Source organism: Cherax quadricarinatus, chromosome 2 (genome assembly GCF_038502225.1).
Source record: "Cherax quadricarinatus isolate ZL_2023a chromosome 2, ASM3850222v1, whole genome shotgun sequence".
Taxonomy (NCBI): domain Eukaryota; kingdom Metazoa; phylum Arthropoda; class Malacostraca; order Decapoda; family Parastacidae; genus Cherax; species Cherax quadricarinatus.
Genome location: NC_091293.1, coordinates 49,175,051 through 49,193,127, shown reverse-complemented (window position 1 = coordinate 49,193,127; position 18,077 = coordinate 49,175,051). Strand labels below are relative to the sequence as shown.

At 40.1% G+C, this 18,077-nt stretch overlaps 1 protein-coding gene across 4 annotated transcripts in view; it reads right to left on the bottom strand.

Annotated features, from left to right (window-relative positions):
• Positions 1 to 1,230: 1,230 nt before the first annotated feature.
• Positions 1,231 to 18,077, bottom strand: part of Ctps (CTP synthase) — a gene marked incomplete at its 3' end in the record, with an annotated part of 123,247 nt that continues 106,400 nt past the window's right edge. For all 4 annotated transcript variants that reach the window (XM_070088223.1, XM_070088213.1, XM_070088220.1 and 1 more), the window contains 1 exon segment: positions 1,231 to 1,368. In XM_070088223.1, the coding sequence (XP_069944324.1) occupies positions 1,231 to 1,368 (138 nt within the window).

The following is an 18,077-nucleotide window of genomic DNA, read 5'->3' as shown; positions in this document are numbered from 1 at the left end:
TAGTTATATACCTTTGATACACCTTTGAAGAATTTCGAGAGTATATCTACTCTCTGAGCCTGGCCATGGGCCAGGCTCATCTGGTGCTCGCCTGGTCAACCAGGCTGTTGCTGCTGGAGGCCCGCTGCCCCACATATCCATCACAGCCTGGTTGATCTGGCACCTGGTGAAGATACTTGTCTAGTTTCCTCTTGAAGGCTTCAACATTTGTTCCAGCAGTGTTTCTGATATCTTCTGGTAAGATGTTGAAAAGTCTGGGACCCCGGATGTTGATACAGTGTTCCCTTATTGTCCCCACCGCACCCCTGCTCCTCACTGGGTTTATTTTACACTTCCTCCCATATCTCTCACTCCAGTATGTTATGGCAGTGTGCAGGCTTGGGACCAAGCCCTCAAGTACCTTCCAGGTATATATTATCATGTACCTCTCTCTCCTCTGCTCCAATGAGTACATGTTCAAGACTTGCAGGGATTCCCAGTAGTTTAGGTGCTTTACTGGCTCAATGTGAGCCGTAAACAATCTCTGTATTTGTTCCAGCTCCAATATTTCTCCTGCCCTGAACAGGGCTGTCAGCACTGAGCAATATTCTAAGTGAGGGGGCACTAGTGATTTGAAGAGTGTCACCATCGGCATTGTTTCCCTTGTTTTGAAAGTTCTCAATACCCTCCCAGTCATTTTCCTGGCTGTTGTAATCTTTGTCTTGTTATGGTCTTTAAAAGAAAGGTCCACTGACGTAATTATTCTTAGGTCTTTTACAGGTTCCTTACGTTCTATTTGGTGACTCTCTTGTATGTAGTGTATATAGTGCTCTTTTTGAGTTCTTCATTCTTTCCATACCTAAGCAGCTGGAACTTATCACCATTGAACATCATGATGTTTTCCACTGCCCACTGGAAAACCCTGTTAATGTCTTCCTGTACTTTTTCAGTGTCCTCTACCATACTGACTTTCATGCTTATTTTAGTGTCATCTGCAAATGATGATACAAAAGTTTGCCGGGTGTTTTTGTCTATGTCTGCTATGAGGATGAGGAACAGCAGAGGTGCCAAGACAGTGCCTTGGGGCACTGAGCTTTTGACCTCGCTGATGCTGGATCTTGCCCTGTTCACTTTATATAACCTACAATTTCATTAGTTTTTGAGCCTTTTCAATCATTCATTTTCTTAGATTATGCCCATGTTAATTATATTTCTAGTATACTGATAAAAATCTACTATCAAGAGTGTTACCTAGCAAACTCGATGACAGCAGCTTGCAGACCAAGACACACTCCAAGGAAAGGTTTCTTGGTTGTTCTTGCCCATTTACAGACTGCCACCTTTCCTTCCACTCCTCGCTGACCAAAGCCTCCTGGAACGATGATGCCACTGAAAGAAAACACTGTTGCGGTATTTCCAATAACTGAAACTAAATATTTTACACAAGAATTTACAGTTAAATAAAATTCTTGAATGCATAATAGATGCCTACAATTAAATCATAATTTTTGCCTCAGAAAATCTGCAATTCATAAATAAAGTTGCATTCTCATAACATAATATCCAAATGCCTGAAGCTTTTGTAGCACAGCAGAATATATTTAAGATTTATTTTTAGTATTTGTCCCTTCAACAAATATAACAAATTTAGAAAAGGGTCATTCCATGTCCAGTGGTCCAATTTTGAAAATTATCCCACGTGACTATCTCCAATTTCACTAAAATTTTACATGAAGGTCAGCATGTATATCAAACTAACTTTGGGAATATTTTAGTTCATGATATGCAATAATAATAATGCTATGGCCCTCAGAGTGGAGGCAGGTGAAAATTTCACCGACTCACTGCACACAATCAACAATGTTCGAGTTACTGCTGTGGCAGATCTTGAAAAGCAAAAGTCGTGCAAGTAGACATGCCTATACAAATTTGAAGCTGATTTCAAAAATTCAGTCTTAAACCTTAAGAGTGATGATAGGGGGGTAGCAATTTACTTTTTTTCACAATGCAAAGCCAAAGTAGGAGAAAAAAAAAAGTTGCATAAAATTGAACCTTGAATTCAGCTGCCTGTATCTCTAGAGGAAAACATTATTTCAGTATGACATTATTGTAGCCAGGTACCCAAGTGGACATCATCACAATCCTAAAACCTCAGACTCCATACATTTTTAGTTCCTGAGCTAATGGTACCAAAAAATGCTCTTGTAGACCTCATGGTGAATTTAGGCCATTTTTGAAGCCTAATAAAAAAAAAAAGCACAACCAATTTTCTTAAAAGAACCTTCACTATAAAGAGCAGATTCTAAACTGGACAGGTGTATCACCCTTGAAAGGAAAAAAAAATCCTTAAAATAAGGTGATTTTTGGCTTGTGCAATGATATAATGAAAACCAGGCATTTTTCAGTTGCTGTTGTCATAGAGCAACAGCTGCTAGAACCTCGTGTTCAGGTGTCCTTATACAATTTTCGGTGCCGATTTCAGGAATCATGTGAATAGATTGTTTTTTTTTATTTTTATTAACGCACCAACCGTTTCCCACCAAGGTAAGGTGGCCCGAAAAAGAAAAACTTTCACTATCATTCACTTCATCACTGTCTTGCTAGAGGCATGCTCACACTACAATTATAAAACTGCAACATTAACACCCCTCCTTCAGAGTGCAGGCATTGTACTTCCCATCTCCACGATTCAAATCCGGCATGCTGGTTTCCCCGAATCCCTTCATAAATAGCATTACAATGCTCACACTCCAACAGCACGTCAAGTCCTAAAAACCACTTGTCTCCAATCGCTCCTATTTAACATGCTCACGCATGCTTGCTGGAAGTCAAAGCTCCTCGCACACAAAACCTTCTTTACCTCCATACTCCAACCTTCCCTAGGCCGACCGCTTTCCCTCCATTACAGATTTATACACTCTCGAAGTCATTCTATTTCCTTCCAACTTCTATACATGTTCGAACCACCTCAACATCTCCTCAGCCCTCTGGATAATAGTTTTGGTAATACCACAATTCCTCCTAATTTCCAAACTATGAATTCTCTGAATTATATTCACACCACACATTGCCCTCAGACATGACATCTCCACTGCCTCCTGCCGTCTCCTTGTTGCAACATTCACCACCCATGCTTTGCACCCATATAAGAGCATTGGTGTAACTATACCCTCATACATCCCCCCCTCTTTGCTTTGATGGACAAAATTCTTTGTCTCCACAGACTTCTCAGCACTCTACTCACCTTTTTCCCCTCGTCAATTCTATGATTAACCTCATCTTTCATAGAGCCATTTGCTGACACGTTCACTCCTAAATATCTGAATACATTCACCTCCATACTCACTCCCTCCAATCTGATAACCAATCATGCATGCGTGAGCATATTTGATAGGAGTAAATGTAGACAAATGATTTTTAATACTTGACATGCTGTTGGAGTGTGAGCAAACTAACATTTATGAAGGGAATCAGGGAAACCAGCAGGCCGGACTCAAGTCCTGGAGATGGGAAGTACAGTGTCTGCACTCTGAAGGAGGGGTGATGATGAAAGTTTTTCTCATTTGGGCCATACTGCCTTGGTAGGAATCAGCCAATGTGTTAATAAATAATAAAAAAAAAAACCCTGTTACTCTCTTCTATATTCACTTTTAATTTTCTTCTTCTACAAACCCTACCAAACTCATCCACCAACCTCTGCAACTTCACTTCAGAATCTCCCAAAAGCACAGTGTCATCAGCAAAGAGGAACTGTGACAACTCCAACTTTGTGTTAGATTTTTATCTTTTAAGCTCACACCTCTTGCCAATATGCAAGCATTCACTTCTCTTAAAACTTCATCTATAAATATATTGAACAACCATGGTGACATCACACATCCTTGTCTAAGGCCTACTTTTACTGGGAAATAATCTCCCTCTCTCCTACATACTCTAACCTGAGCCTCACTATCCTCGTAAAAACTCTTCACAGCTTTCAGCAACCTACCTCCTATTCCATACATATGCAACATCTGCCCTATCCATATGCCTTTTCTAAATCCATAAATGCCACAAAAACCTCTTGACCCTTATCTAAATACTGTTCACCTGTTTCCCTGCAAACACTTGGTCAAAACCCCTCCCTACCCTTCTTAAAGCATCCTTGTTCATCTGCTATCCTACTCTTCATCTTACTCTTAATTCTTTAAATAATAACTACCATACACTTTACCAGGTATACTCAACAGACTTATTCCCCTATAATTTTTGCACTCTCTTTTGTCCCCTTTGCCTTTATACAAAGGAACTATGCATGCTCTCTGCAAATCCCTAGGTACCTTACCACTCTTCCATATATTTATTAAATAAAAGCTCCAACCACTCCAAACCTATATCCCCACCTGCTTTTAAGATTTCTATCTTTATCAATCCCAGTTGCCTTACCCCATTTCATTCTACCCACTTGTCTCACGAACTTCCCCCACACTCACAGCGGGCTCTTCCTCACTCATACAAGATGTTATTCCTCCTTGCTCTATACCCAAAATCACAGCTTCTCTGTCTTCATCAACATTTAACAATTCCTCAAAATATTCCCTCCATCTTCCCGATACCTCTAACTCTCCATTTATTAATTCCCCTCTCTTATTTTTAAATATCAAATCCATTCATTCCCTAGGATTCCTCAACCTGTTACTCTCTCTCCAAAAAGTTTTCTTATTTTCAACAAAATTTATTGATAACATCTCACCCACTCCCTCATTTGCTCTCTTTTTACATTTCTTCACCATTCTCTTAACCTCTCTCTTTCTCTCCATATACTCCTCCCTCCTTGTATCACTTCTAATTTAAATCTAGTTATACTCTAATTCTTGTAAACAACTTATATAACACCTTAGTGCAATTACAATTGAGAGTCTTGTGCCTTTTTTTATATCATTAGATTAAACTCAGTTGTACTATAGCTCATTCTAGTTCAATACATAGTCAATACCAAATTCATTATATTAGACCATAGTGTAATTACTAGCGAGAGTCTGGTGCTATTTTTGATTTGTATTTTTAAATTATTAGATTAAACCTAGTTGTACTTTAGCTCATTCCAGCACAACACATAGACAACACCAACTCCATTATGAGTATTAGTGACTATACTCTACATGACCAAAATGCTATAGCTATATACTTGTCCAAACTTCCCACCACTACAGATATCAGTACTAAAACTCAACACACAACTCAGGATATAAATAACCATAATTTAAACCTAGAAGATGATTGATCACGTTGACCCTGATCTAAACCTCCATAATCTGACACACAACCAAAACCTATTGGAAAGTAAATGCCTTTACTACACAGCATCACAAGCCAGCACTATCCTAAACAACGCTAAAAGTCTATCAGTACTTTAATACAACATCAGGTCCTTAAGCAAACACTATGATGACCTCCTGGCACTCCTTGAATCACTAAAGACACCCTTCTCCTGCATTATTCTTAATGAGACCTGGCTTAAGCAGGACACAATAGATATCTACCCTCTACCAGGATACACAGCAATCCACAACTGCAGACCATACCAAGTTGGGGGTGGTATTGCAATCTATTACTCTAACCAATTATCTTGTATTAGCACCACTTGCTTTAGTGATGAATATGGAGAATACATTTTTGCTAATTTTACTGCAAAAAACCTTAAGACGCCTATAACAATCGGTGCCATTTACCGGATACCCCACACAAACATCCCAAATTTCAGTGAGAAATTAAAGGAACTAATAACAAACAGACAAATGAGTAAGCACCACCTTCTCTTAGCTGGAGATTTCAACATCAACCTTGGCCTACTAGATGATCAGCCTGTAACTGATTTCATCAACAATATGAACAACACACTTCTCATACCAACAATAACTAAACCAACCAGGCTCACTGAAACAAGTGCAACCATAATAGACCACATATGGACCAATATACTAGCCCCCCTTAAATCAGGGATAATCACAGATAGCACTACAGACCACTACCCTACCTTCCTCTTGACAAACATTAGTAAACCACCACTTGAATACAACAAAGTTTCATTTAAACTCCATGATGAGGCCTCAATAAGGAAGTTCACAGCTGACCTAGAGACTGTTGACTGGCCTACAGAATTCTCCAAGGCCAATGGTATTGATGACTGGACAGACATTTTTCTTAACAAATTACTTAGACTATACAACAAACATTGTCCTATAAAAACGAAACAGATCACAAACAAACGGCTTGGTTGCCCATGGCTAACCAGCACCATTCTGAAATCCATTGATAAGAAACACCAATATGAAAAGCAATATAGACAGGGCCTAATACACAAAGATATTCTTAAACACTATTCATCAGTCCTCACTAAAGTAATAAAGAAAGCCAAACAACTATACTACTCCAGTAGATTCACTGACACAAGAGGAGATATAAAAAAAGACCTGGAAAACACTCCCTCAGATTCTAGGGACTCACAAACTTAAAAAACCAAGAATATTGTCCTAACTAAACCTAATGAAACACCACTGCATCCCACTGACACAGCTAACAAGATAAACGACTTCTTCTCAACCATAGGTTCTAATCTCGCCAATAAAATCCCACGTACCAATGCCCATGCCGGGGACTACCTAGATGGGAATTTCCCAAATTCCTTCTATCTTGCTCCAACTGAGCCCACAGAAGTCACCGAGATTATAAAGTCACTTAAAAATAACTCAGGGAATCTATCTCATGTCCCACCATTATTGTACAAGAGAGCGGCCCATGTCCTCTCGCATGCTATCTCATTACTTTTTAACAAGTCACTAGAAACTAGCACCTTCCCGAAACTACTCAAGACAGCAAGGGTTACACCAATACATAAAGGTGGTGACCCTACAGATTTAAACAACTATAGGCCAATATCAAACTTACCATTGCTATCCAAAATCTTTGAGAAACTCGTGCACAGGAGACTATATTCATTTATAACGGCACAAAACATACTCAACCCCTGCCAATTTGGATTCAGGAAAAATAAAAGCACTAACGATGCAATCATAAAAATGCTAGATCTGCTTTACACAGCATTGGAAAATAAGGAATATCCACTAGGAATTTTTATTGACCTAAGAAAAGCTTTTGACACAGTAGACCACGGCATCCTACTCAACGAACTTGACCATTATGGTATAAGAGGCCATGCGCTTGCATATTTCAAATCTTACCTTACTAATAGGTATCAGTATGTCACCATTAAAGACACAGCATCAACAACACAGCCACTTGATACTGGAGTTCCGCAGGGAAGTGTCCTTGGTCCCCTGCTCTTCCTCATATACATCAATGATCTTCCAAACGTATCTCAACACCTGAACCCCATTCTCTTTGCTGACGACACAACTTGTGTCATCTCTCACCCTAATCTTGCCACCCTCAACACCATTGTTAATGAGGAGCTGATCAAAATATTGACTTGGATGACAGCCAATAAACTTACGCTTAACACTGACAAAACCTACTACATTATGTTTGGTAGCAGAGCAGGAGATGCGCAAATTAACATTAAGATCGACAACACTCTAATTACCAGGCATAATGAGGGCAAATTCCTAGGCCTATACCTCGACAACAACCTGAACTTCAGCACCCATATCCAACACATAACCAAAAAAGTATCCAAAACGGTTGGGATCCTCTCCAAGATACGATACTACGTGCCGCAAACTGCCCTTCTCACACTATACCATTCACTTATATATCCATACCTCACCTATGCTATCTGTGCTTGGGGTTCAACTGCAGCAACACACCTAAAGCCAATAATAACCCAACAAAAAGCTGCAGTAAGAATAATCACTAAATCCCATCCCTGGCAACACACCCCTCCACTCTTCATAGATCTAAACTTACTCCCTGTTCAGTACATCCACACTTACTACTGTGCAATCTACATCTACAGGACCTTAAATTCCAATATTAACCTTGACCTAAAACGGTTTCTTGATAGTTGTGACAGAACCCACAGGCACAACACCAGACACAAACATCTCTATGACATTCCCCGTGTCCGACTAAACCTTTACAAAAATTCATCTCTATGACATTCCCCGTGTCCGACTAAACCTTTACAAAAATTCAATGTATGTCAAAGGCCCTAAAATCTGGAACACCCTACCTGAAAATTCTAAAACTGCAGACACATTAATCACCTTCAAAACTACCATCAGAAAACATCTTATCTCCCTGATACACCCTGTCAACTAATTACACAAATACCACCTGGTGGTTAACACTTACACTCACTCACCCATTTGACCATAAACAGAAATATCAATCTCAATCTCAAAATAATGAATCTTAACTAGTCATAAGTTGGCCTGTGATACTCCAATACTGAAACTATGTATAGTGCCAAAACAAAAGCATTCACACTGCTAAACTCACAAACTAGTATTTAGTCACTTAGCCATAATACCAACTTACCTCATAATTTTGTAATATTTTAAACTTAAGATTTAATTTAAGTCTGCCCGAAATGCCTAGCCATGCTAGGTGTTCTAGTGGTACACTCTGTAATTATTATTTGACTACATGCAAACCACACAACCAAATTCTGTAAACTCAGCATTGTAATCCTTATAGAGAATAAACTTTTAATTGAATTGAATTGAATAATGAAGAGATGTGATGCTTACGGAGCTCATGGAGAATGTAAACAAACCAGGTGGGGTGCAGTGACCATATTATAAAGTCAGGTGGGGGGAGCAGTGTAGCGAGTTTTCATCTTAATTTGAAATGCCCGTATTAGCGGAACGCCGTAAAGCAAAACACCGTAAAGCGGGGCCCTACTGTAATGTCCTAGCAGAAATAATCCCTGGAGGCAGCACAGATGAAAGGTCACACACACGAGCTACTAAATCTCTGTGATAAACACACCCTAAGTGGAGCCAACAAAACTGGAAAACACACTTGACCTATCTTCACAAATAATGAACACCTGGTAAGAGATCTCACAATATAAAAAAAAGCTAATTCCAATCACAGTCTAATTGAAGTTCAGACTTACATGCACAGCAGTCCTGATCAGCAAAATGCATGTAACTGTGAAGGTGTCTTCACCAAATACAACTTCAACAACCAGAACATTAACTGGAACCAGGTGAACCATGTCTTAAATGAAAGATGCTGGAAAGATATCTTAAGTAACATGCATCCAAACCAGTGACTTGAGAACATTCAGAAGAAGAGATGCCAAGCTAATGATCGTTTTCAAATCACTTCTCTCTAGGCTGGAATATAGCTGTACATTAACATCTCCATTCAAAGCAGGTGAAACAGCAGAGCTAGAATGTGTACAGAGAACTTTTACTACACATGTAAGTTTTATCAAACACCTCAACTACTGGGAACGCTTGGAAGCACTTGGCTTGTACTCGCTGGAATGCAGGCGAGAGAGACATCATAATCTACACTTGGAAAATCCTAGAAGGAATGGTCCCAAATCTGTACACAAATCTCTCCCTATGAAAGTAAAATTGGGCAGGTGGTGCAAAATACCCCCAATGAAAAGTAGGGGTGCCATTGGTACACAAAGAAAAAACACCATTAGTGTCCAGGGCCCAAGACTGTTCAACAGCCTCCCACCATGCGTAAGGGGAATTAACAATTGGTCCCTGGCTGCATTCAAGGGGGAGCTGGACAGATACTTAAAGTCGGTGCCGGATCAGCCAGGCTGTGGTTCGTACATTGGACAATGTGTGGCCAGCAGTAACAGCCTAGTTCATCAGACCCTGATCCACTGGGAGGCCTGGTCATGGACTGGGCCGAGGGGATGTTGATCCCCGGAATACCCTCCAGGTAGATTCCAGGCAAGTAGGTCCCCAACACTCTCTCACACTTTCACTCTCACACACTCACACACACTCTCGCACTCACACACTCTCGCACTCACACACTCTCGCACGCTCACTCTCTCGCACGCTCACTCTCTCGCACGCTCACTCTCTCGCACGCTCACTCTCTCGCACGCTCACTCTCTCGCACGCTCACTCTCTCGCACGCTCACTCTCTCGCACGCTCACTCTCTCGCACGCTCACTCTCTCGCACGCTCACTCTCTCGCACGCTCACTCTCTCGCACGCTCACTCTCTCGCACGCTCACTCTCTCGCACGCTCACTCTCTCGCACGCTCACTCTCTCGCACGCTCACTCTCTCGCACGCTCACTCTCTCGCACGCTCACTCTCTCGCACGCTCACTCTCTCGCACGCTCACTCTCTCGCACGCTCACTCTCTCACACGCTCACTCTCTCACTCTCTCACACGCTCACTCTCTCACACGCTCACTCTCTCACACGCTCACCCGCTCACTCTCTCACACGCTCACTCTCTCACACGCTCACTCTCTCACACGCTCACTCTCTCACACGCTCACTCTCTCACACGCTCACTCTCTCACACGCTCACTCTCTCACACGCTCACTCTCTCACACGCTCACTCTCTCACACGCTCACTCTCTCACACGCTCACTCTCTCACACGCTCACTCTCTCACACGCTCACTCTCTCACACGCTCACTCTCTCACACGCTCACTCTCTCACACGCTCACTCTCTCACACGCTCACTCTCTCACACGCTCACTCTCTCACACGCTCACTCTCTCACACGCTCACTCTCTCACACGCTCACTCTCTCACACGCTCACTCTCTCACACGCTCACTCTCTCACACGCTCACCCTCTCACACGCTCATCCTCTCACACGCTCATCCTCTCACACTCTCTCTCTCACTCTCTCTCTCTCACACTCTCTCTCTCACACTCACTCTCTCACAGTCACACACTCACAGTCACACACTCACACACACACAGTCACACACACACACACACACACACACACACACACACACACACACACACACACACACTCACACACACTCACACACACTCACACACACTCACACACTCACACACACTCACACTCTCACACACTCACACTCACACACACTCACACTCACACTCTCACACACTCACACACTCACTCACACACACTCACACACACTCACACACACTCACACACACTCACACACACTCACACACACTCACACACACTCACACACACTCACACACACTCACACACACTCACACACACTCACACACACTCACACACACTCACACACACTCACACACACTCACACACACTCACACACACTCACACACACTCACACACACACACACACACACACACACACACACACACACACACACACTCACTCACACACACTCACACACACTCACACACACTCACACACACTCACACACACTCACACACACTCACACACACTCACACTCACTCACACTCACTCACACTCACTCACACTCACTCACACACACACACACACACACACACACACACACACACACACACACACACACTCACACTCTCTCTCCAGGTGCATACAACACTTAATATGACCCACTTTTTGCATCCAACCATTATTTTAATCCACACAATCCTTGAATTTATACATTTACATTCTCTCTTCTTCCATACCTGATCTTTCAACACTGCTACCCTTTCCTTAGCTCTAACTCTCTCTGATACTCCTGACTTAATCCCATTTATTTCTCCCCACTGAAACTCACCTACCCCCCTTCAGCTTTGTTTTGCTTAGAGTTAGGACATCCAACTTCTTTTCAGTCATAATATTAGCAATCATCTCTCGCTCTTATCTTTCGCATTACATCCACGCACATTCAAGCATCCCAGTTTTATTGAGTTTTTCTTCTCTTTTAGTATTTTCTACAGGAGAAGGGGTTACTAGCCCATTGCTACCAGCAATTTTAGTCACCTCATACGACACATGGCTTACAGAGGAAAGATTCTTTCCCACTTCCCCATGAAGAATAGTGGAAATAAAAAACAAGAGCTATTAAGAATAAAGAAGAAAAACTTAGATGTGTGTATGTATATACAGGAGGGCCCCGCTTTACGGCGTTTCACTTTACGGCGTTCCGCTAATATGGTCATTTCAAATTATGACCAAAACTTGCTATACGGCTCCCCCCACCTGACTTTCTAATACGGTCACCGCGCCCCACCCTGTTTGTTTACATTCTTCGTGAGCTCAGTAAGCACTAAGTCTCTCCATTTTGTCTGGAAACTCCAAAATTTCAAATGTTTTTAAAAGTTATTTCATATTTTATATATACTCTGATAATTATACTTATGTATACCTGTACTTAAATAAACTTACATACTGTGCTGGCATGCAGGTACACATTAAAATCAGTAAGAGTGTCTTATGTCTCCAGACGTCATATTAGTAAAGATAATAATAATTATCGAGTCTCATTTAAATGTCGTGTATTACGTTAAATACACATTTTCATTAATCCATCTATGATATTTTTTCAAAATTATATAATAAACACGATACATAACATAAAAAGATGATAAATACACCCCACAATAGAATAAATAAACATAAATATGAGATGTGGTAGCAGACGACTTGCACAAGTGACGCCATACTAGAAATGATAATAATAATAATAATCACCGAGTCTCATTAACTGTTGTATATAACGTTAATATACACATTTTCATTAATCCATCCATGATATTTTTTTCAAAATTATATAATAAACATGATACATAACATAAAAAGATGATAAATACACCCTACAATAGAATAAATAAACATAAATATGAGATGTGGTAGCCAGATAACTTGTACAAGTGATGCCAATAATAACATTTTCTCTAATCTAACATAAGAGAAAATGTGTTACTGGGGGTAACTGTAGAAAATTATTCCTTTCGTATGAATGTAAGTAAGTTTATTCAGGTATACACAAATACAGTTACATAGATTATCATACATAACAACATATGTGTAGAGAACCTAGGATAACCCAAAAAAGTCAGAGTGACTTATTTCCATTGCCTTCACTCAGAGCATCATTTCTTCTCAAAATGATGTTACATGAGAATGGGAGTGTTCTTCTTTATTTATTCTACCGTATCAATGTAGAGACAACCTGTACACAATGTAACTTGTACACAAACCAGACGTGTACACTTCGTTTACAAAACTTACCTTCGCCTGGTTTGTTTACATAACTCTGCGCCTGTCCTCTCTCATGCACTCATTCTTTCTCTCTCTCATTTATTCGTTTTATCTCATTTACTTACTCCTGACCCTACATTAAGACTACAAATATTTTAAGGTAAGTAATGAGTGAACTGTATATACATTTTATCGCTCTGGGATGCTTAAATATCATAGAATAGTATGTGTGGGTGGGGTGGCCTGGTATGGTAGCCTGGCTGACTACCATACATACCACACTTGATTTCTTACAATAAATACTACTTGTCTCACCCTAGATTAAGACTATAAATATTTTAAGGTAAGTAATGAATGCACTGTGTGTGTATTGTACTTTTTTATTGTTTTTTGATGCCTGGTTCTATTGCTAACTTAATATATGTTAGTGTAAACTTGTTATCTAGTGTTTGTATGCATTTGTAAGTGGAAAAAAAGGGTGTTCCACTTTACGGCGGTTTCCGCTTTACGGCGGTAGCCTGGAACCTAACCAGCCGTATAAGTGGGGCCTTCCTGTACATGCATGTGTAGTGTGATCTAAGTGTAAGTAGAAGTAGCATGATATACATGTTACCCAGCATGTTTGTGAGACGGAAAAAGGACACCAGTAATCCTACCATCATGTAAAACAGTTACAGGTTTCTGTTTCACACTCACTTGGCATGACAGTAGTACCTCTCTGGGTGGTTGCTGTCTACCAACCTACCTGAACTGATAGAGACCAATATTCATTTTGCAAATTAAGCTTAAATTTGGCAAAAAAAAAAAAAAAAGTGAGATGACAATTGTGATGGCTGATTCTGACCTTGCCGATTTTCATCAAAACATTAATGTAACAGAAAATTTTGTGAGAGTAACTGATATTATGCAGATGGATCATACACTATTACTTATTTCAACTGAATGAGTGAAAAGAATTTTATTTTTTGTAGGCAGAAAAATGGAATCTGCAGAGCTTTTCAGGTCAGAAAGTGAAGTAAACCCAGGGCAACTAGATCCATGTGCTATTGGACTAGCTGATAATTCAACAAAGTGCTATTCTATGCAAAGATTTTGAAGCTAAAGAACAAGAGCTGTTAAGTAAGCACTCAGGCTTGAAGTTCAATGAGGAATCAATAACCTGTTTGCAGCACAAAGCTTGTCTTTTTTGCAATGTATGAACAGCAGAAAAGATACTACTGTGATACACCTTTAAAGGAAAATCACAGTATTAACCCTTTCAGTGTCGAGACCCCTGCTCTCAAACATGCTCTCGGTGTCGAAGAATTTAAAAAAAATAATTATTCTTTCTTGTGAAATGACAAGAGAATCTTTTTCTGATTTAATGACACCAAAAGTACGAAATTTTATGGAAAACTATCGGAATTATGCTCTCATAAAGTTAGCAGCCTCAGCGATATTTATGCATAGACGATTTTGCCCAATTTGAGCCCTATTTACGGTCAATTCCATTGTTCCAGTCAACCAAACTCATAGCTATTACACTAGAACTCCATTTGTTCTATCGATTGAGTACAATAAACCACCCATTTACTTATTTCAACTACCCAATAAAGTGATCAGAAATTGGTAATTTGGCCAATTTCATACACAATTCAGGTAAGACCAATTTCAAAATAGGGGCCAGAATAAACAATGCAGACATTCCTAGCTCTAAAATAAAAATTTTCTCTGTTCATTAGTCACATCTCCAGGCCCCTCATATATTGCACATGCTTTTCATCTTGAATTTTTATTCACACAAAAAATAGAAGATTTAATGTTATGCAGACTACTGCATTATTGTAAAAATGGTATAAATAATATCAGCACATTTGTGTAAGCATATTAGACCCACCAGTTGATGCGTATTGGACATGTGGCATGATTTGTTTACTCTTGAACATCGACAAAAATCAAACATTTCTGCTACTTTGAGCTCAATTTCAAGGTACTTTTAGTCTGAAAACCATTCAAAATCATCTCTACAGTGGACCCCCGGAATTCGATGGCATCGGTATTCGATAAATCCGGTATTCGATGCATTGTATCACAAAAAAATTTCCTCGGTATTCGATTGAAAACCCGGTATTCGATATGATTCGTACGAGACCTGTCCACATGTGGCCTGAACTGCCCCTTGTGTGCCAGTGTTTACAAACCAGCCAGTGTGCGCGCATCTAAGGATACATTCGGTACATTCCATATTATCCATATTATCACTGTTTGGTGCTTGTTTCTGCAAAATAAGTCACCATGGGCCCCAAGAAAGCTTCTAGTGCCAACCCTGTGGTAAAAAGGGTGAGAATTAGTATGGAAATTAAGAAAGATTTTGAAGGGTTTGGGGCTAACCCTGAGAAGCCTATACCAGTTGTGGAATACATTGTGCCTACTTCAAAAATTAAGGAAATGTGTGCACAGTGGGTTGAAGTGCAAACCTTTATGGATGAAAATCACCCTAACACAGCTATTACAATGACAATGTTGTGGACCATTTTAGACAAATCGTAAAGGAACGGGAGGTACAGAGCTCTATGGACAGATTTGTTGTGCGACAGAGGTCCAGTGACTCTCAAGCTGGTTCTAGTGGCATTAAAAGAAGAAAGGAAGTAACCCTGGAAAAGGACTTGCTACCTCAAGTCCTAATGGAAGGGGATTCCCCTTCTAAACACTAACACCTCTCCCCTCCTTCCATCCCATCAATCACCACCAGATCTTCATTAAAGGTAAGTGTCAATCATTTTATTGTTATTGTAATTATTCTATTGCATTAAACTTAATATTTCATGTAGTAAAATTTTTTTTTTTTCATACTTTTGGGTGTCTTGCACGGATTAATTTGATTTTCATTATTTCTTATGAGGAAAATTGATTCGGTTTTCGATATTATCGGTATTCGATGAGCTCTCAGGAACGGATTAATATCAAATACCCGGGGTCCACTGTATTTCTGTAATATATCTTCCATTTTATCAAACAAGACCAAGAAAATGAAAATACAACCATACATAACATACGAAAATACACCGCAAAGTTGGTGCTTTAAACTAAACACACGGTCAGTTGTATTTTTTCTCATTATGCACTGCGTGCTGCAGGATTTTTTTTTTATACTGCACACACTGAGCGCTCAGACATGTAGGCCTATCAGCTTTCTCCCATCAAATCTGAAGGTGCTAGAATTTTGGCATAGTATTACGGGACCGACACTGGTTTGCAAGAATGGGTCTGTATGGTGTGTTCGGTATATAAAAAATCCTACAGCAAGCAGTGAATAGAAAAAAAACGCCGACTGCATTTTTGGTTTAAAACACCGACCTTGAGATGCATTTTCATATGGTATTTATGGTTGTATTCTCGTTTTCTTGGTGTCATTTGATAGAATGGAAGATATACTACAGAAACAGAGGTTATGATTGGTTTTATGAAGAAAATACCTTGAAATTGAGCTCAAAGTCACAGAAATGTTTGATTTTTGCAGATGTTCAAGAGTAAACAAAGGATGTCACTGTCCAATACATGTCCAACTGGCCAGTCTAATATGCAGCCACAAATGGGATGACATTATTTATACAATTATTACAATAATGCAGTAGTCTGTATAACAGTAAATCTTCTACTTTTTGCACGAATAAAATTCAAAATAAAAAGCAAGAGTAATATAACAGAGGCCTGGAGATGTGACTAATGAACAAAGAAACTGTTATTTTAGTGCCAGGAATGTCTGTATTGTTTATTCTGGACCCTATTTGGAAATTGGCATCTTTTTTAATTTGCATGAAATTGGCCAAACTGCCAATTTCTGTCCACTTTATTGGGAAGCTGAAATTGGTAAATGGGAGGTTTCTTGTACTCAATCGATAGAACAAATGTAGTTCTAACCATACCCCAGCCGGGATTAAACCCGCAGTCAGAGAGTTTCAAAACTCCAGACCGTCGCGTTAGCCACTACACCAGCTAGCCACAATAAGATTCGTCCAACTAGGTATATTTCTACACCATAGGAAGGTTAGCACAGGCACCACTGTGACCACAAATGCAAGTTTTTACAGACGAATCACCAGCTAGCGTGGCCGTGACGAACTCTAGCTCAAGTCCCCTCACTGCCGTCAACATGACTCATGAAATCGTAATGACACGATTGCAAACAGTTCTAGTTCTAGCGAAGTAACTATGAGTTTGGCCGACTGGAACAGTGGAACTGGCCTAAAATAAAGCTCAAAGCAGGCAAAATTGTCGATGCGTAAATATAGCCGTAACTACTAACTTCGAGAGCGTAATTCCTTCAAGTTTTTCATCAAATTTCATACTTTTGGTGTCATTACCATCGGTAAAAGATTCTCTATCATTTCATTAGAAAAAATAATTTTTTTTTAAATTCTTCAACACTGAGAGCAAGTTTGCGAGCAGGGGTCTCGACAGTGAAAGGGTTAAAAAGGTAAAAGAACATGAGTTTTAGAACTGTGATTTTTGAAATCAGCTCCAAGAGTTGTATAGGCATGTTTACTTACTCAACTTTTACTCTTCTAGAGCAGCCACAGCAATAACCTGAACACCGTTGATTGTTTGCTGCAGGCTGGTGAAATTTTCACCTGCCTCCACTCTGAGGGGCATAGCATTATTACTACTGCATACCATGAACTAAAACTTTCCCAAAATTAACATGACATGTACCTTCATGTAAAATTTTATCAAAACTGGAGGTGGTCAGGTGGGGACCCCTGGTTCCCTTGACAAGGAATGACCCAAAAAGAGAATACAACAAGTATTAGCAGAAACAATCAATGTAATACTGGGGAATTTTTTTAATTTATAATACAGTGGACCCCCATTATTGACTGGTTCTGTTATCGGCCAACTCGGTAATCGACAGGTTTTTCGGCGCCCGGTTATCGGCCGTTAATTCGGTGATCGGCCGGCTTGGGACACGTCTGTCCGTCGGCCTCCAACCGTTTGCGCATCAGTTTGGCTGTCTCTCTGGGCGAGTGAGGAAGTTTCTCCTCATTCATCCAA